Source organism: Neopelma chrysocephalum, unplaced genomic scaffold, assembly GCF_003984885.1.
Source record: "Neopelma chrysocephalum unplaced genomic scaffold, ASM398488v2 Primary Assembly neopelma1_99055, whole genome shotgun sequence".
In the NCBI taxonomy this organism is placed as follows: Eukaryota; Metazoa; Chordata; class Aves; order Passeriformes; family Pipridae; genus Neopelma; species Neopelma chrysocephalum.
This window is the reverse complement of record NW_020926382.1, coordinates 1-20,171: the sequence shown is the minus strand read 5'-3', so window position 1 is coordinate 20,171 and position 20,171 is coordinate 1. Positions and strand designations below refer to the sequence as shown.

General features: G+C 42.2%; 1 protein-coding gene across 1 annotated transcript; it reads right to left on the bottom strand.

Moving 5' to 3' along the window:
- Window positions 1-8,676: 8,676 nt before the first annotated feature.
- On the bottom strand, window positions 8,677-18,393 carry LOC113962022 (mannosyl-oligosaccharide 1,2-alpha-mannosidase IA-like; the record flags this gene model as incomplete). The annotated part of the gene is made up of 3 exons (XM_027672832.1): window positions 17,592-18,393; window positions 10,087-10,118; window positions 8,677-8,751 (listed from the first exon to the last, which is right to left on the bottom strand). Coding segments are annotated over exons 1-3 (698 nt in total), but the record flags the coding sequence as incomplete, so codon positions are not given.
- Between the last annotated feature and the right edge of the window lie 1,778 nt (window positions 18,394-20,171).

Below are 20,171 nucleotides of genomic sequence, written 5' to 3'. Positions count from 1 at the left end.
AAGATTTGGTTTCATTTCTCATTACCCTACTCAGATTTGATTTCCCTCTGTTGAGTCTGTTTTGCCCGTGATGGTAACTGGTGAGTGATTTCTCCCTGTTCTTATCTCCACCCATAAGCCTTTTGTTATATTCTCTCACCTGTTCAGCTGAGGAGGGGAAAGATCGAGCAGATTAAGTGGGCATTTGACTTCCAGCCAGGTCAACCCAACACACTGGGTTAACCATATTTGCAAACTTCTAGCTGACATGGTTAACTGAGAGTTAAAAATTTACCTGCACTAGCAAAGGAAGGCAATGAAATGCTGATGTGTATATTGAAGTGGAAATCTTATTGTCCCATCTGTAAATTGTAAAAACAAACAAGCCAACTCTATCACTGCCTTACCCTGCTGAACAGAAGAGACTCATTTCCTTCTATTCTACTTTTACCCATTAGTAGACTATATTCTTTTAAGGCTGTCATTTCTTTAAGGAAAAAAAAACAGTTTTGAGCTTAGTCCTTTTACCCTAGCATAGTAGCTTTGACAAAAGCTACTAGGCAGTGTGTTCATCAGCTACTGATTCTGAAATAGGGCACTAACCATTGCTCCAGCTATATCAAAGCGGACCCCTCCAGAAGTGTCACAGCAGTCAGGGCCCACAGCTGCAGTGCAGAAGCCTGGAGCTTCTCACATCCCATTCAAGAGCAGGAAAGCCTTTGGGCTGTACAATATGGGAGAGAAAGCTTTCCTCTGGTGCATGGTGCTACTGGAACTGGTCTCATATCAGGACCTCTGGCCAAAGACTAAAAGCCAGAGAGTTGGTTGCACAAACACATCACTGGAATTAAAATGTGCAGCAGCTCAGACTTTCAATTTCTCTAGCTGTCTTCATACCTGCCTTACATATGATGCTACTGCTACCTGCTAATAATAGGTAACAACCAGATGCCAGAGAAAGAAACTATCAAGTTTAAATAGTGAGCAAGTATTTAACATTTTTTGAGGAAGTTTTAAAGTCAGCATAAAAAGTCAACAATGCCTGCTGGTGCAAGCTAGTGCTGTAATCAAACTACAGATTAAACCCAAGGTAGTGTCAAGCAGAATGCAAAAAGAAGGGTCTACAAGAGAGGCAACACATCAGAAATATATCTGCATTTGACGTCTCCTGATGGTATTAAGTAAATTCAAATTCAAAAATTACAGTCTTCCAAAACACGTGCCCTGAAAAATTTGTTTAATATTTGCAGTCTTGTGCTTTTTTCATTGATTTTAGGAGAAATTGCTTCCTGCTGTCTTTCTGAAGAACTACAGTCCATGCGGAGCAGCATTTGCTGTGTTTGAAACTCACAGATACGGCCACAAAGAGAGGAAACCCACTTTCACTGCAGTGCCCTGATTTTTCCTCTATTGCCATTCTCAATACTAATGAAAGGATACTAGAACACTTTAAAAAAGCATTGGGAAATTCCAGTTCCATGCCATCATGTCAGAGTTACTTTAAAAGCTAGATAGTGGGAGAGTTTAATCCCCCACCCCAGCTGGAAGGATCTTTCGGTGATCCCATCTTTGTACACTAATATTCTTCTACTGTAATCATTTGTTCATGCAAGGTATGTTTTTTTACAGATCAAAGTGAACTATAGTTTTAGTTAGCTTGGCTTTCATTCACATTTCAAAGTAAATAAAGCAATATATGTTCAACACATGACCAAAGCTTCAAGGAAAAGTACAAATATTCCACAATCCTCATTCACTTTCAGAAATATTTGCCTCCCAAGTCTAAAAGCCTTTGCACCAAGTACACATACATCTCTTCTATGAACAACATAAGCGCGCGCACACACCCTCTGCCTTCAGGGAAAAAGATTTTTCAGTGGCAAGGTGTGTGCCAAAAAAGCAGTGGTTTTTTTGGTAATTGTGCTTCCAGCTCGGATTTGGCAGAGCCATGGCTCGTTAGAATATCAAGTGCACTGCCAAAGTCCAAGGGAGAATGAAAGGAACATGAGTTTGTGCTGATTCACGGGAAATAGTTCACTGTGCAGATCTTAAAAGGTTATGAAGACGAAAAATAATTTTTTTCTCACAATATATATTTTCAATATTTTTCTGTAGAAACAGAATCAAGTATGTTTAGAGACAGATGCTAAAAAACTAAATTCTGCTAGAAAAAGAACCCAAATTATTTCTAAATTTGCCTGGAGGTATTACTGAGGTCATAACTACTTCAGCATTACCAATCATATTACAAAAGCTGGAGAGCATGAATGAAACTAAGTGTGTCCCAAAGTGAGAGAGTTTAGCTATGTGGATTAACTGCACAAAGTAATTGTTATCAAATTCCTTGTATAAAAAGCTGATTGAGAACTGCTGATAAAAATTTTCAGTAAAACAATGAATAAAATTTATTTTTAAGTACATTGTGACTTGCAAGCAAATACTGTTCTCAACCAGAGAGGTCTATAGTTAGTAAGCAATAGAACTTCCGAAGATCAAAAATGTTCTTTATGCCCAGCAGTCCAAAGGGCAAAAGGCAAAATATATGAATAACACAACATTTAATCAGAGTTCATACAATAATCAATAGTACACCTTTATATACAGCTAGAAGAACTACCTTTCATCATCTGAGCTGCCAAACACTTTGCCCCTACTCACCAGCCAAAAAAAAGGGCCTTTCACAGGGTTCAGTTTCATATACAAGCAGGAAAGGCTGTCAAATATTCATGCTATAGAAAATAATAATAATGGCCCATCTTCGCGAACGAAGATTTGGGGAAAGGTCTTTTTACCTTTCCAGCCTGCGCAATGGATTTTTTAGGTGAGACACAGCCTGCGCTGAACTGAGCCCACCCTTTAATCCTAATGTTCATCTGCCGGGGCCAAGCAAGCTTGGACAATGGCAGTGAGGTCCTCAGGACGTAGGTTTGTTTAGAGTGTCCTTCTCATAGATGGATGGCCTCACAGGGCTAACGGGTTCCATCTGCCCGGGAGGGACTGGGAATTGAACCTGGGTTGCAGCGGTGAGAGTCCCGCATGCTAACCACTAGGCCACCAGGGGTCCCTTATAGAAAAGTATGCTCTGTAAAAAATACAGTTTGGTTCTACTTCTTTGGCAATAATTCCAAATACGAAGGAATAAGCATTTTCTTTAGACTTTTTTCCTTAACACATATATACATATTCATATATCCATACACATACAAATCTTCCTCCACTTCACTCCAAACACTCTTTTATGTGCTATTTTCTTTGGTAAAATGAGTCACATTCATGATGTTCCTAGTTATTAATTTTCAAACAAAAGAAGAGCAAGTTTTCCTTTTCCCATCAGAAAAATTTCTCTCCTCCTTCTATATAACATCTTTGGGGAATTTAGACAAGTTCTTAACAATTTTAAGGAAAAGACTGAAGTTGAAATTTGAGTAGGATTGGGGGGGAGGAATGTGGTGATGCTAGAAGATACAGCATGTAACATACTTCCTCGTTTTGATTACAGCATGCACAATTCCGCCCGGGATGCTTCCCATAAACAGCATATTTAAACCACATATTACAGCACAGCATAAAATATCCAAGAGAAATTATGAATCAGTTATTTTCTTTCAGATAATAGCACATTCACAGCAATATGAAGTTACCAACATGAAGTTACCAAGCACAAGAGAATCATTATTGGTGATGCTGCAGTAAAATCAGCCCCAAAGTTCTTAGGGAAATGTTTCTCTATGTGGACATACGGTAGGGCTGGTAAAAGAGACACTAAGTGTGTTTGATTGAGGTAGTTGATCACATCCCCATTTATGTACACTGCAGTGTTCACATAAACACAGAGGACTTTTAAAGCTGTTTTTGAGACTTTGGCATCAGCTGCTGGTTCTCTTCCTTCCATAGAAAATAAAGCATACACATTTTTCAAAGAGTGGTATGAATCTGAAGTGGGAAAGACTCCTCATGAAAAATAATGAATAAAACAGGCATCACAAAAATACTGTGTTCAATCAAAAGGAAAGATAAAACTGCACGAAATCCCCCTATCAGAGAACACAGGAAAAGTACTCTGAAATGAACACATGTAATACCTTGCAGTGCACTATTCTGTGTTTGAAATAATCTCATTAACAGTTGTATTCTTCTAGGTTCTTGTGATCCAGGCTACAGCTGACAAAAAAAGTGTTTTCTCAATGCCAGCATATACATATCAGATGACTGTTCATTTAAAATTTTCTTTTCACATGCAAAAGACCCAAGTGGTGTGACTTCAATAGCTTAGTCTACAGGATCAGCTTTACTTAGGAAAATGCTGAATTTTTACTTCAAGTCACTGATCAAAAACGTAAGTGGAGGTGTACAGTCATTGGTCATGCTTTGGATTCCTGAACAGCATCCAAAATAACTTACTTTCTTGATGACGTGAAACCTCCATACTTGGGCACAGTAGAAAATGTAAGGAAAAAAAGTCTAACGAAAGTTAAAACTAGCTTAACTCCTTCACAAAACCTGGCTCTTACCTGAAACTTACTCAGTTCACACCAAAAGTACTCATGTAGGTTTTACAGCTAAGTTTTCACACTTTAAGGACCAAATAAAAACTATAGGTGGTTACTGTTCCCACAACATAGGATCATAAAGTTGGGGCCAGACAACTTGTTGCCAACAAGGATCATAAAGTTAGGGCAAAAGGAAGGTTATATAGTCCCTGCTATAGATGGAAAGAGCTTTGCTTCTCACATCACTAATCAGAATAGGTATATCAAATTGAAGGAATGCTCATGTATCTCTGTAATGCTGGAAACCAACCCTTTTAGAAGTGAGTACAAGGCAGGGTAGAGAAAGACTTCATTTTCCAAACCAAGCTTCTGTAAAGCCAGACCCCTTTGTGATGTCAAAAGTGATAGAAAATCAAATACTGAGGAACTGAACTCCTGAATTGGTGGTGCAGTTCAATAGTACAACCTTACTGTAAAAATATTTACAGTTCCTGCTGTAAACTCCATAAAAAGTCCATAAAACACATGGAAAGTTAATTAAAAAATACATATTTGTAAGCTTAGACCCCTAAGAAAGAAATCAGACAGAACCGTGCTTTAAATCTAATTTAATGGCATCCATTTCTGTTACAATACAAACTCCAAAACTATCAAGTTTGAAATGACACCATACTAGCTTTCACGTCCTTAGTTTCATACTTGCAATGTATAAACATCAGCTGACTGATACTTTGTTCATAGGTATGTAGAGGAAAGACACTTCAAAGTTCTGCAATGATATGACCCAGATATGACACAGATGTCAGTATTCTAGTCACCCATTTACAGCCACAAAAGTGGCAAAGCTGAAACTAAGACTTTTATTTTCCATCAATAGCTTGTATTTCAAAAATTCTAATAGGAATTCCCTATATCAATCACATTTCTTTGTCCAGTAAATCCTTCCTCATTTTTTAAATAAAAAAATACCTGCTGAGCTAACATACAGTTGCCTGCTGGACTTCCCTAAGGAAACTGAGGGAGGCAGCATACATGCAAAATAGCCAGGAAAGGCTGCATGCCATTGCAAGGCCTCTCTGCATCACCTTTGAAAGGCCACAGTAACCAAGGGAGGTCCCTGGTAAGTGAGGAAAAGAGCAAGAAGGAATACCCAGGGAATTACAAGGCAGACAGGTTATTTCAAACCTTTGGAAGAAAATGGACCAAAACCTCTTTGACTCTCTTTCCAGGAACATCAAGGACAGAAACAACTTTGCAAATGGCAAGTATAATTCCCCAAAGGCAAAATGTGCCCAAACAACCCAGTTACTTATTATGATGAAGCCACTGGCACTGTGGATGAGAACAGTGCAGCAGACACCATTTACCTGACTTTAGCATGCTTTTTGACACATTCTGCCTCAGCACTATGGCAGTCAAAAAGGCATGGATGAGATGGCTGGTCAAGGCTGATGAAAAAAGTGGCTAGTTAGACAATCTCACTTAAGGCAGCAGTAAACAGGTCAAAGTCTAACGTGGCTAGCCGTGACATTTCTCTGAACAACAGAGCAATCAAACCCTTCCAACTATGTGTATAACTCCAAACTTCAGCAATCAAGAAGCTGGATGGTAGGGTTTCCCATCTGAAGGGCCTCAACCAATGCGAGGACTGAGCTGACAAGCCTCTTGAAACCAAATAAAAGCAAATGCAAAAATCTTATACTTAAGTACATGTCAGGAATTCATAGGCTAGAAAACAGCTTAGGAACAAATATCCTGGGGGTCCTGGTGAGTAACCCATTGAACACAAACAAACAAGGCATCCTTGCAATGATGAAAGCAATGGGCTGCGTTAACAGCATTGCATGCTAGTGATGGGAAGCAATCAACACCTTCTATGTGACCTTCCTGATGCTTCAAATTGAACCCTGTTCTTGGTTTTCAGCTCCTTTGTACCAATTAGAGATTTTTTTTTAAATAATGGAGAACACATGACCTATGAGAAGAGGTAGATGGAGCTGGCTTTGCTCAGACTAGAGGAAAGATGTTTCTTAGTGATTTAGGGGGTACGCATGGAGAAAAGATAGCCAAGATCTTCTTAGTAGGGCACAATGAAAGGAGTAAAGGCAGTGTCATCAGTTGCAGCATGAGAAATTCTAACTAGACACAATAATAAGTCAGAAAATCTACATAATGGTCTTCGGACACTGGAATATGTTTGTCCAGAGGGGCTACAGAATTTCTTTCTGCATAGGTCTTCTACACTTTGGTGCACAAGACTGAGCACCTCAATTTAATTTTGAAGTCAGCTCTACTCTAAGCAAGAGATCAGACCTCCAGAGGTCCAGTGGTAAGTCGAAATCTCCTTTTCAAAAGCAAAATTCTGTGGTAAGCAGAAGGCTGGGAAAAAGAACAAATAGGACTATGGTGTGCATAAAATGCAGACCAACCAAGTCTCCATAATTCTTTCAGATGATAAGGCTGCATATGGAAACTGTTTTCAAGAAGTTTGAAAACTTTCTCTGAGAGCACCTACTTTCTGCAAGGTTTAGATTTATATAATAAAAAATAACTTGAGCAAAATTGATTATTGAAATACAAGGATTTCTTTGCTCCATCCTAATTTTGCTTGCAGCATATGTATAATTATTTGTTCAGTTTAGATGATTATTTGTAAAACAAAACAAAACTTATGCCTTTTACTTTGTTCAAGGTGTTTATTCAGATCACAGCTTGCCCCCAACAAACTGCACTTCCACCTACAGGCTATATACAACAGACTAATTGTACAACATATTTGACTCTTATGTAAAACATACATATGGAGAGATATACAAATACATCTGTCAATATATGAGTACAATTTTTTTTTTTAAAGAAATTGCATAAAGAGACTTTTCTTCAGAAAGGTCATTTCTTTGAAGTGCCTTTCTTGATGTGTGATGTCACATCAGCCCCTGACAAGACCACACACATTTCTATGAACAGTCAGTTCAGGTTCAGTGCCATGCGTACTCTAGAGCTTTACAGAATAAGGCATAAAAATATCAGTCAATTTGCAGTTTGTCTTTACATGGCACAGTTTTTCCCGCGGTGATTCTTCAAATGATCTCACCAGAACAAAGCAAGCAGCATGCAGTTTGGAAGTATTGTGACTTTTTAAAGACGTAATATGTATAACTCTTCTACTCTCTAAATTGTAATTAGTTTTTCTGTTGCATGATGAGGAGGGGGAGGACAGAATCCATCAGTGCAAATGATTAACACCTATTTCCCTTCCTTAAGGTTTCAAGAATCTAGTATTACTACCTAGATCCAACAGAGAATTAAAAGTGCAATTCTCAAAATCACAGATGGGTGGAGAACTGCAACCACAGTAGCAAGCAACAGATTTCCCTTCAGAGAGTAGTATGGGCAAAGATTTATCACCAGTACCACCGCTCAGTGCACCAACAGATGTCAGTGCTCAGAGGCAATGAGAAAACTGACAGTGGAGTTAAAGACTGGGTCTGCATCTGCATGTGTCTATCAGTGAATAGTAAAACTATTATCTCCTTAAGCACTGTGCTTCGAAAGCAACATTTATTTCTTTTAGCTTGGTATTCTTTTACACAACCTACTTCCTATTTCCTTGGACAAAAGCAGTCCCTGAACAAAAGAAATTTCAAAAGGCACAGAGATTTATATTAAGCAGTGAACTAAGCGAAAGAAAAATATGCAGATACTTTTAAAAAAATTGCCTCACAGTGGTCTGAATACTAATTAAAGACACAAGTCACATTGATCTACTGCAATTTTATTGCAAAGTTTTAAGAGCAGATACTGGCTTTTAATAAATAATTGAAAAAGAGGGTTTATGTTGCCAAGCAATAAGATCATCCCTACACAAGTGAGATGATGTAAAATTCTGGAAAGAAATTATCAGACATTCTTTCCTTTCTACTTTATTCATATAAAAAACACACAATACTGCCTCTATGCTAAATGCCAGCAATATGTATCTTCACATGAGAAATGCAAAGCTGCATCCTTTTACATTAACACTTCAACTACTGTTTCAACCCAGCATCAGAGAAAAAGTTGATTCTTCTGAAATAATTTTTGAGATGCACACCAAGTCTTGTAACAGCCAGATGTTTCATAGTCATCAGCTCATTCACTGCACAGAATTTCAGTCCTTTGCTCAGTATTGCCTACCATCTCCTCTAATCTTCAACTATTTTCTTACCTGACTAGAGATTTGCCTTTAAGAGAAAGGGCGCATGTTTCATAGAAGTCAGACTTCCATTCACTTGCTGTATTCCTAAAACAATTTAAAAGCCAAGGTACATATAGCTTCCAAGAAAGAATGGGAGGACAAATGAAAACAGATTTTACACTTGTAGTTACCTTTGCATAAGTGACTGCATATCTCAGTGTTCCCACAAGGGCTGTGAATGTTTAACAGTTATAAGAATGTAACAGCAGGTTATGTGCTCATCCAATCTGTTTGAAAAGCTTTGAAAATCAGAAGCATCAGAATGAGCAATACCCGTATCTTCATAAACCCCAGCTATAAAATCCAATCAGCATACTGCAAAGAGTTTCAGCAAGTTGTCATATTATTTCATACAAGCCTTTCTTGGTTACAACAGAGTTCAAACTGAAGATTTTAAGGAGTAAGAAAGGCAAATTGAATTTTACTACTCTATGAGCCTTCCTTCAAAACAGCTCCGGAGCACAGCACTTAAGTATTGCTTAAAAAGCTTACAGATAGTGACCTAAACATTGCAACAGGGAACCTCAGGTTTAGCCTTCCCCTGAAACAAACAATGCATTTAGCAGCAGTTTAGTGGTAAACCACAACTGCCCATGTGCAGCCATGAATCAGACTCCAGAATCCAGGTTTAAACTGACCCTAATGAGCTGACACGCCTAGGCTAGAGACCTGCAGCATGGCTAGGAGAGAAGACGGCCTCCACCCAGGATACAGCAACGGTCCCTGGTTTAGTGAGGCACAACCAAACAGGATCCAGGTATTTAAGTTCTGCTCTGAAACCTGTCACACTGTGCAATCCTGTGCAAGTCAATGGACTGCTCTTACCCCTGGAAAACAAAACTGCTTTCTCTCAACAGTAAAGTCTTCCGGACTCTGCAGGCAAGGCTGCCAAGCACTGTGATAAAACAGCAGCTTAACCACAATTCTGTAAAAGGTTTCATTTAATCTGGTTCAGGTAAGCATGCACTTCATTACTCACCAATTATGTTTTCATGACAAACTTGCAAACACGATTAGAAAGACTCAAGTAAAACAGAAAAACAGAGATGCTTCTTAGAAGCGTGCACATACTGTTTATATGACATGCTTAAACCCAAACAACCAAGTGGGAAAAAACCCAAAACCCAACACCAAAAAAAAAATCACTCTAAAAATTTTGTGGATAAAGAAGATTTTTACACAAAAGGAATCAATCTATGAGTATCTGGTACATTGCCCATATTGCTTAATTCACAGCCCCCCACTTCTAACTGATTATTTTCCTCATTTGTAAAATGACAGTTCTTTAAAAAACTTATAAGTAGACCACAAAATCCTTCAAAACTGAATGTCTAAAACATGTTTTACACAGCGACACATTTAAATAGTTGAGTTTGTTACCAAAAAGGCACACAACCAGAGTGCTTCATTATCTCCGTACCACCTCAGATGGCAGTTTATTGCCAGAGTAAGTGCTGCACTGTTAAGACAGTGCAACCACTGAATCAAAGCCACTTTCCTGATGTATTACTCTTACTCTGCCAAGTAAGATATGAAGACAAATTTATTATTTGTAAATAAAGGAAGTACTTATTAAGATATTATTTTCAAGATGAAAACTGCAGACATTTACACCTATGCTGGGTCCCCAAGCTAGAAAAAAACACCCCAACCCAGCTGAAGAGGAAGTTAACACACAACAATCCTTACAGCAGTATGTTTTAGACAGCTTTAAGAAAACATCTGTCCATCCAACAGTCATACAGGTCCTTCTGTAAGGATGTGAATTACCTTCCACAAGAAGAGATGTCTCCTGTCTCTCTGTCATTTCCTTTTCATAAGCCCTGTGCTAATGAAATAACGTTCAAAGAAGGTATCAAAGCCTGTCTGTCTACCACTTTTATTTTCCCTCTGAATGAGATAAGACCTTTTGTGGTCTTAATGGTAGATTTTAATAAACAGGTGGAATTTTTCTGCTTCAGTTTGCCCACAGCACGGAACTACAGCCTTAAGCAACTGTACTCACCAACATTATGATTTATTCTATTTCTTTATATTAAATGGCTGCCACAGGCTGCTATACTAGCATTAAACACAAAATCATTACTCTGAGAATATAACTTTTGCCAAAGCACAGAAAACATTCTATTTTAAGCTTTACCTCACGTCTTTACATCACCTTACTTAGTTCTCAAGAAGAGTCCTGTGTGTCTGGAATCTACATTTTGCCTTTACATAAAGTTAAGGAATTAATCATGTTCTTGATTTTCTGTGAAAGCCACATGTTTTCCACTGAATATTTAAAGCCTTTTCATTTTCCCCACAATTCCAAGGATCCAGTTACATAAGACATTCAGTTAGTTTCCATAAATTTACCTGTTGAGAATGCAGACCAAGTCTGAATGTAGGAAAATTAAATATTCTTCTTAGCTCACAGAAAACAGGTGTAAGGCTGTAAAAACATGAACTAGAAATTGGGAACACACCCTATTCCAGCCAGATATGCACACACTCACCCACAGACATCCCTCCATCTCACAACGGATGTTCAAATCAGACAAGCATTTGCCTGCAAGTCATTTGACTGAGAAGAGGCTGTGAGGTTCTCAACTGAAAAAAAAAAAAAGCAGCTGAAGCAAATCACCTGAAACCATGTCCTTCCACAAAATGACCTTAAGGGCTCCCTTAAGAGAACATTAATTTGGCAAAGGTATACTCTATTTCATGTCTCATGGGCATAAAGATGCCTCAGTCCATTCTCCTCCATTTTCCTCTTCTTTCAAATGCATTGGCTTAGTGGGGGTCCATTGCTTCCACTATGCTCAGGTCTCCACTAAGCCATTTTGGCTCCGTACCTCGCCAGGCCACAAACCCAACAGAAGTGGCTGGATCTCCACAGGTTCTGCCAAGTTACAGATACAAGAGGATGCTTAATAGAGTCACTGAATCATACTCTTAGCAACTCAGCTGAAGCTTTTCTGCATCTTGTAGTGCCATTAAACCTAAGCAAGCACTTTAACTTACTGTTTTGTGAGATTTTGGATACCATAAGACAATCCCGACTACCTCCAGCTTGCCACTACACAAAAGCACAAATCTCACAACAAATCCAGGGAAAATGTCCAGAAGCCAAGTGAGGATACCCTCAATTTAGGGGTATAAGGTACCTACTGAGCGTCATTATATTTGATTCCCTGTCTTTAAACACTTAATTCACTTCCTCAATGTCTTTTATAAAAACATTTAAAAAAAAAGAACTACAATGAACAGTATTTATAGTATTTATCAGGAAGGAAAGCACTGCCAAACATTCAAAAAGAACTTGCAGATACAAAAATATTGAAGATTACAGGTAGGTAATTAAAGCTTTGGGTAAAGAAAGCCAAGATTAATTTTAAACTTCAACAAAGTGAATGACAGCTATAAGAGCTATAAGTCAGCATTAAGGTCACAGAATACTTTAAGAAAATTTATTTCAAAATATATTGCATCATCAGTATGTTGGCAGCAATCACCACATTGCTTACTCATTACATGTCAACTCCTTTCCTTTCACTGTATCTTCTTCTTAACAAAATGTACCATTAGGGAACATAGGTTTTTCCTGTCTGAAAACCAAACCACTCAATACTTACACTGCTGCATTTTAGCTCTTCCCTCTCCTATAAAGGCCCTCACAACCTTCCTCCCAGTAAAAGCACTCTGAATTTCTGTCTACAGCAGCTGAGGCTTCAGTAATTTCTGCCTCTATGTTTCCTCTTGTGAGAAAAGGGGTTGGGAGATAACAACCTCCTGAAGGGAAGCACTTCATTCTGCTAGAGAAGGTTATTACAGTATATAGAACCTTTGCTCTGCAAAAGTCTCATTGCAGAGATTCAGTTTTAGCGGAGAAGCTACGCAAGAAGATCAGATACCAGCTCCTAAGACAAGGCTACTGAAAGAGGTATCATACCTTTCATCCACCTGTTCTCTCACAACAGCCAAAACCAGCACCAAGTCAACCCTTTCATTAAGGCCTTCAACTCACCAACTTGACATAAAGTTTAGCAGAAATTCATCCAGTTTTTTTGCTCTGGCAGTTTTCTGCTGGTTTACTGAGCAGCTTACTTCAGCAGCTTATGGAGGGACACAGTGGAATTCACAGAAGGTAGATAGTGGGAGAAGGCAGTCAAAAGTGGTAAGAGGGACTTCTTTCAACAGCAAGAAGCTCACTTTGTCATGTAAACATCACTAAAAGGAAATAAAACTTCCCACAGCTAGGCACTGGACCCTCCTGAGCATCAGCACCAGGATACCAGGCAGTAGGAAAGCAAGTGGTGGAAGCACGCAGGAAAATGCAAGGGGCCAACTGCTTTTCTTCAGCAGTGAGTGACCTGTCATTAATTTTCCCATCACTCCTCCTTGTTAATGAAGAGTTCCAATTATGTCCAAGTGCTCTATGTCAAGTGCATATTAGATCTCTGAATAGTGCTTTATTTCCATGCTCACAAGCTTATTTTCCTCAAGATACTGCTGAACTTCCCTGTAACATTATTGAGATTTCCAACTGAACTGCAGAAAGGCCACCGCAGAAAACAGTTAAACAAACAAAATGAATGCTGAGGACTCAGGAAGCTTCAGAATTCACACTGCCAATGCAACCTCAATTCTTTATAAAAAGACAGGAGAGTCTGCGGAGTCTGTTCTGCTGACTTGTGACCATTGCCTTGTTGAGCTCAAAGGACTGGTGCTCAAATTCTCCTCTCCAGGACTTGTACTACATGACTGCAGCAGCTGAGAGCTGCGCAAGTACTTGCAGCACTGCATGATCGTGCTCTTCCTACACTGATTCCCGTTTACCAAGGAGGCTTTTATCCTGAAAACATGTCCAAACAGCTCTGATCAATAATGTGTATAGTTTCCAAGCTAGTTACTTTGTACAAGAACAGCTCAGCTGCATTAGTATGGTGCTCCACCACACCAATAGCTTGCTGTTCAGCAGGATTAATTAGTCTGGCAGAGCACAGCACTAATGTGATTATGTAGCTTCTAGTACCTGAGCTAGCTTATTCATCGTTTCTATTACTTTGCTCTGAAACAAAGAGTTTAGATTTTGCTATTTTCTTAACACCTAAATAATTCAAGCACTTTTTTTTTTTGGAAGAGAGAGAAACAAGACTTAGAGAAGACTCCAAGCCAGATTTCCCTGTTTGAAAGAATGCATCTCCTGCCTCCATTGCCTCTGTCACTATTACCATCCTCTTCTAATCACTTCTTTTGTTCCTATAAGCTTCCTGTGAACCTGCAAGTCCTCCCTTTATATCAGAAATAATGATTTCCAGCCACAGCCAACAGTGACAAAAGCAGAGACTGGGAGATGTTGAGCTTGAGTGTAAGTCATCATTGCTTTCCACTCCTTTTTTACAAATAGGGAACAGATATCACAGGAGTACTTGCTCAAAAGAGGAAGCACCTCTCAAATTAATGAGTGGAAGAGCAAGAACACAAACCACAGTCACCTTATTCACAGTCTGGGGTTCCTATCAGGATATGGAAACAGAGACCAGCGTGAGGTATACCAGGTACCCAGACCTTGCCCCAAGTCATGGAGTCACCAGAGCATTAGTGGAACTGCACAAAGAACTCAACTTATGACAAAACACAAGTGTGCTGGTATGCTCAAAATCAACTGTTCCTCTTTGCTCAAGTCTCCTTGAAGCATTTGGCATGAGGAAGACACTCAGGGCAGGCGACATTAGGTCATCCAGTAAAAAAATCAGCAGCCACAAGCAACTGACAGCAGTTGCACAATGGGAAGTACTGGGGAAACCCCACTGCTGGCAGTACTGCTCTTTCTTTCAAATTTGCCTGTAGCCCATCATCAGAAGAGAAACAGAGGAATATCACAGCACCCATTAGTATCTCTGGTCTTTGGCCCATATCCCTTACCTGTATGGGCACACTGACAGGCCCCGCAGGTGTAACACAGTGGGGCAGTTACCACACACAGACTTTAAGAGCAACCATACTGTTCTGACAGAGTGAAAAGCAGTGACAGCATCAAGATCTGCACTTCTTCATGTTTCCACAAGTCTTTTACTTGCTACATAAGCATCTAGCATTTATTTTTCTACTTTTTGTCTTATTATGTTGGTTTAAATATTAAAAAAAATTCAAGAATCTTTATATTCCCATCTTTTTGAAGTTTGCCCTGTTTCTGGTTTGTGATTTTGGTTTGTTTGTTTGTTTTTAACACAAAAGAGTACGCCATAGAAAAAATGGTTAAAATTTCTACAACAAAACGTGGTTAAGAAATGCTATAAAGTCAAGGTATTTTATTGTTTTGTGACTGCAAACGATATTGTACTGACTGGACTTCTGAACACTTATGTCAACTTAAAATTTGAAACAATAAATGGACAAAACATGTGTAAGCTCTCTCCCCTCTCAGCTTTATGTCAGCATGTTGAACAGACAGAGCTCTTCCAGGACAGAAATGCAGAGAAAAACCACATTATTTTTGACATTCTTTTCCTTTAAAGTAACTTGCTTCCTTCTGTCAAAAATATCCACAGGAATAGTTTCAAATTTTGAGTTCCAGGTATACGACAGATCATACAACGCAGATGCAAGTTCCAGGCTCAAAAGAGTACGAAAGCAGGAAGATTCTTTACATTTGCATCTCCAGCATGTAACCACCAGGCACAAAGAGAGGAGCTTTAAAGGGAATTCTGGTTTCTGTGAACGCACAGTAGAGTACAAAAGTACACAATTAAAAACGTTACAGTTTAAAACTTTTTCTAAAAAGACCACAGATTATAAATCCATCTTGACAGTAAAGTAACAATATAAAAAAGTAGACTAAAGCTTGCAAAGACAGAGAGAAAATCAACAAAAAGGCCAACACATGAATTAATGTGAAGAAAGTTAACACAGAATAAGAAACACTGTTTAATTGTAAGTGGCAAAAAAAAAGGTATTTTTTTAAAAAAAAACAGAAAAAAATGAAATCAGGCAAAGTCCTGCAAAAATGCAAAAGCAATTAAGTAAACAACATGTTAAGACCACATTCTCAATTCGGAGGAAAAGAAACTTCCAGAAACAACACGTAGTATTAAGGAAAAATAAAGATCTGGAAACTAAGTGCAGTCCTTCTGTCATCTGCTATGCTTAAATAGCCAAAGGTCTCATTTGGGGAGGCTACTGTGTTGTTGGTGGCTCCTGTGTAGAACTGGAGGAGAAAGAAGAGTGATAGAAAGGAAAGGGAGGAAGACATTGAAGAGATATTGGGTTATGTATGTATGTACTTATGCACACAGACACACATGCATCTATATATAATAAAAAACAACTTGAACTAGTTGACACAGAGTGGGACCAGCAAGAGCAGTGGCATGCTTAAGTGTTATTGTCTTCCTCCTGTTTATTTACTTGTTGCAGTTTCTATACCACAGAATCAGGTCTATCAGATCTGGAGCCTCATTACTTCTAAATACTTCTACATGTCAATTCCACATAACTGGAAAAAGAGTTTGCTAGTATTTCTTACTGTTCCGTATGCCTCAGAGAGGCTGTGTGACTAAAACAAAAGACAACATAGTCTCTGCATATTCCAAGATGTGGTCTGTACCATGCACTCCTATGAGTTTTTCTCTTCAAAACATCTCTGCATCGGTCTGTACTACTTATGTAGTTGGCTGCACAATCTGCTAACTGATGCAAGGACTCCAGATCACAGAACACAACTTGAGATTTGTGATAGCTTATTATCCGATTCTCTGTGTGATGCTACGGGTCACTTTTTGGACCACTCTGTACAAACACACAAAAATCTTAATTATTTCAAATAAGGCTAACCGTGTTTCACAAACACTGAAATACTTGTAGTAACAGTCTCATTCCTATCTCATTTCCATCACTACAGAACAGGAAACACATACTACTAATTAATTCATAAACCCTAATCTCTGCAGGCAGCTGAAATTGTCAGTTCAATAAATAAACCAGCCAGTACTGACAGGAAGTTGAACTGTATTATCAAGGAAATTCTTCTTCTGTCAGAGGACCCTGTCAAGCTCTGCTCATGACAGCTTTACCTAGACACAGTTTGGGGAATTTCTGTAAGGAAGGACTCAAAACCGGTACCTGAACCAACCGAGCAGCACAACCGAAAAAGACAGTTGAATTTGTCAAAACACATACAGTATGACGCTTTACTGCTTTAACCTAAATTGACTGTATTTTGCCAAACGCCCTTAACTCTTTAGATGGCCTGTATCGCTGAACAGTGAACCGCACGAACCCGAGACAGACCGCGACATCTCCGGAGCGCTGGACCGCACCTCCATCCTACACTCGCCCGGCGTCGGACAGCCCGGGGTGGCTCCTCCTCTGCCAACAGTGCGGCACGAGCAGGGCGCCGGCCCCCTGCACCCTGTGGAGACACCCAGAGCTCACCGGCCGGCGGCCGAGCCCGGGATGCCCCACCGGGCGCGCAGGCGGACCCGCGCTGCTCCTCTTCCCGGGTGCCGCTGTCCCCAGCCCTCGCCCGGCCCTCAGCTCCCCCCGGGGTGCTTTGCAGCCTGCCGGCCCTCGCTAGGCTTTGCTTCCTCCCCGGATTTCTCTGCAACAGCTGGAGGAACCCGGCAACGCCGGGAGGGTGGGAGGTGCGGCCAGCGCGGAGCCGGCAGCGGAACGCACCGCAGACCGAGAGGATGCAACCGCGGGCCACGACGCCGACCTGCGCGGCGGCTGCCGAGCCAGGGCCGGCAGAAAGACCCCTTTCCTGCAGGGAGGAGGAGGAGGTGGAGGCAGGAAGGGTCAGGGCTCCCCCAACACCGCCGCCAGCCCCGGCAGCGACCTGTTGCCCCGCACGGGGGTGTCGAGGCGCGTCCCCATGAGCGGGACCGCCAGCAGCCGCTACCCACCTCTTTGATTTTCTCCCTCCTCTGCCGGACGTCGGGGTCGGCGGGCTCCTGCCCCACGGCGCCTACGGGCTGGCGGAAGAGGCGCTGGGGCAGCCCAGGGGCCCCAGCTTCTTTCCTGTCGCGGGCGTCCTGCAGAAGTTTCTCCTTGTCCTGGCGGATGTCCCTGCGGATCTCCTCGGGCAGCTTCTGCAGCGTCTCCTTGGCCTCCCGCAGAGCCCGCTCGTGGTCCGCACGGATCCGCTCCAGGCTGCCCGCGCCGCCCGCGGCCGCCGCCGCCGCCGGGCCGCCTCCGGGCTGCGGAGGGGCGCGGGGCTGTCCGCCGGGCGGCGGCGGCGGCGGCTGCAGGGCGGCCGAGTGGAAAAAGACGCCGCTGAGGAGCTTGGAGGAGTCGGGCAGGAAGAAGATGGCCCCGAAGCAGAGAGTGATGAAGGCGCTGAACACCAGCAACAGCACGAACTTCTCCGTCAGCCGGAACGCGCCGGGGCCCGCCGCTTTCCTGCCCCCGCCGCCCGCGCCGCTGCCCGCGGGGCCGCCCAGCGTCCCCGGCCCCGGCGCGCTACCGAAGAGCGGCAGCAGGCTGGCGGCGGGCATGACCCCCGCGCCGCCTCAGCGCCGCGCAGGGATCGCACCCCACCGGACGGCTCGGCTCCGCCGCCTCCTGCCCGCCTGTGCGACACAAAGTTTCCTCGGGCGGGCGCGGTAACTTTTTCCTTCCCCGCTGGCAGCGCTCGGCAGCGTTTGCGGGGCGGGCGCTGTCAGCTCCAACCCATGCTGCTGCTGCTGCTGCTGCTGCTGCTGCTGCTGCCGCCACTACCGGGCCGCCGCCGCGGGTGCCGCTCCCCGCTCCGCCCGCGCGGAACTGCCGGGCGGCCGGGGGCGGGGCGGGGCGGGGCGGCCGCCGGCCCAATGGCGGGGGAGGCGGGGCTGCTGGACCCGCGGGTCCCGGGGCTCACTCGCGGGATGCGCTGCCCGGGCGCTGCCGGACCCCCGCGGGCGGACGGGCGCGGCGTCGGGGCCCGCCCGCTTCGTCCCCGTGGCTGGCGGCAGCGGCGGCCCGAGGCGGGTGCGCGGCACCTGCACATGCCGGCAGCGCTCACACGCGCACCCACGCGCACACTTGTGCGCGCACACACACGCGCGTGTGCCCCCACCCCAGCGCGCGGGGCTGCCTGCACGCTCACGGCAGCGCGCGCTCACGCGTGTTCATACAGGCACGTGCACAGAGCTGGGGGCGGCGCGAGAGGAGGCGGCTCCGGCATCCCTGTCCGCTGTCCGGTTGGGGGGATGGAGCGGGGCCGGGAGTGACTCCCGATCCACCGGTCAGGAAGAGCTCTAGTCTATTCTTTGTAAGAAAAACAGGGGTTAATTCTATTTATTTATTTATTTATTTATTTACTTATTTTCTGTAGGCAGAAGATGCATCTTTTGCAAGGAAGTAAGGAAATGTGTCTCTGTATAGAGTATGAAAATTCGAGTTTTCATCTATGCTAGTACAAAAAGAAAAAACTGTCGTTTGTTGGCACAAGGAAATGTGTTTGATAGCAGATCAAATTGCTGCATCAAGCTCCCCGAACATATGGTGATGGGAAAAGTTTCCAGAAAAAATAAGATACGGATTTATTATTTTTGCTCATGTTACAGAGCATGCGATAAACTGTGGAGATGTGAGAATCGAGGAAACACAATAAAATGCTGGGTCACTTACAGGAAAAGGTAATCCAGCCAACACCCAGGAGTTTATCTGCAACTCCTTGGGAACGTACTCAGTCTAGCTTGACTTTCACAGCAGTTCAGCACCATAAACTTAAACATTTCCCCCAAAATGTTAACCACACCGTCAGAAAGAAAACAGTGAGATAGGTTGTTCGCAGAAGTTAGGATGCAGAGGTTTGTTTGTGTATTTGCATGGCTTTATTTTGCAAGGGAAAACAAAAAACAACAGTAGAGGGAAGTCTGTGCTTTAACCAAGGGCAGGAAAAAGGCATTGTGTAAGCCTTAAAGACGCGATTTTGAAAATGGGCTTGGCATGGCTCTACTTTTGCTCCCAGTGGAATTAAGGGGAGTTTTACCACTGACTTAATAGGAATAAAGTAAAGCTGCTGCGCAATGCTTTTCTAAATCCCATTCTTTAGAAGTTAGAATATGTAATAGGTTAATTAAAAACAGGTTTAGAGAAGACAGTTACATAGAAATGTCGGACTGAGTCCTGCAAAACTCCTTTAAGGATACAAGGAAATGCTTCTGTAAGATTTCAAGATTATACATGAAACCGAAGAATCAGGGGCCCAACAGTGAGATCACTAATTTCATTTAGTTTTTACTGTGCTTTTCTTTTCAATCATATTTTTTTCCTGAGTTGCATTTCCCCACATTTAGATGTAGAACTATTGCTTAAACTAAACAATAAGCATTCTCATTTTGAAACATATTTCCCAGAAACTTGTAACATAGTCCAATAGCTATGCCAAGAAAAAATTGTTTAGGATTGAAGAGTTCAGACTGCTTGGAAAAGGAGAAAAGAATCTCTGGTGCCTTTTTTTTTTTTTAAAGCAACATTTAAGGTAGCAAATATGGGGTTAG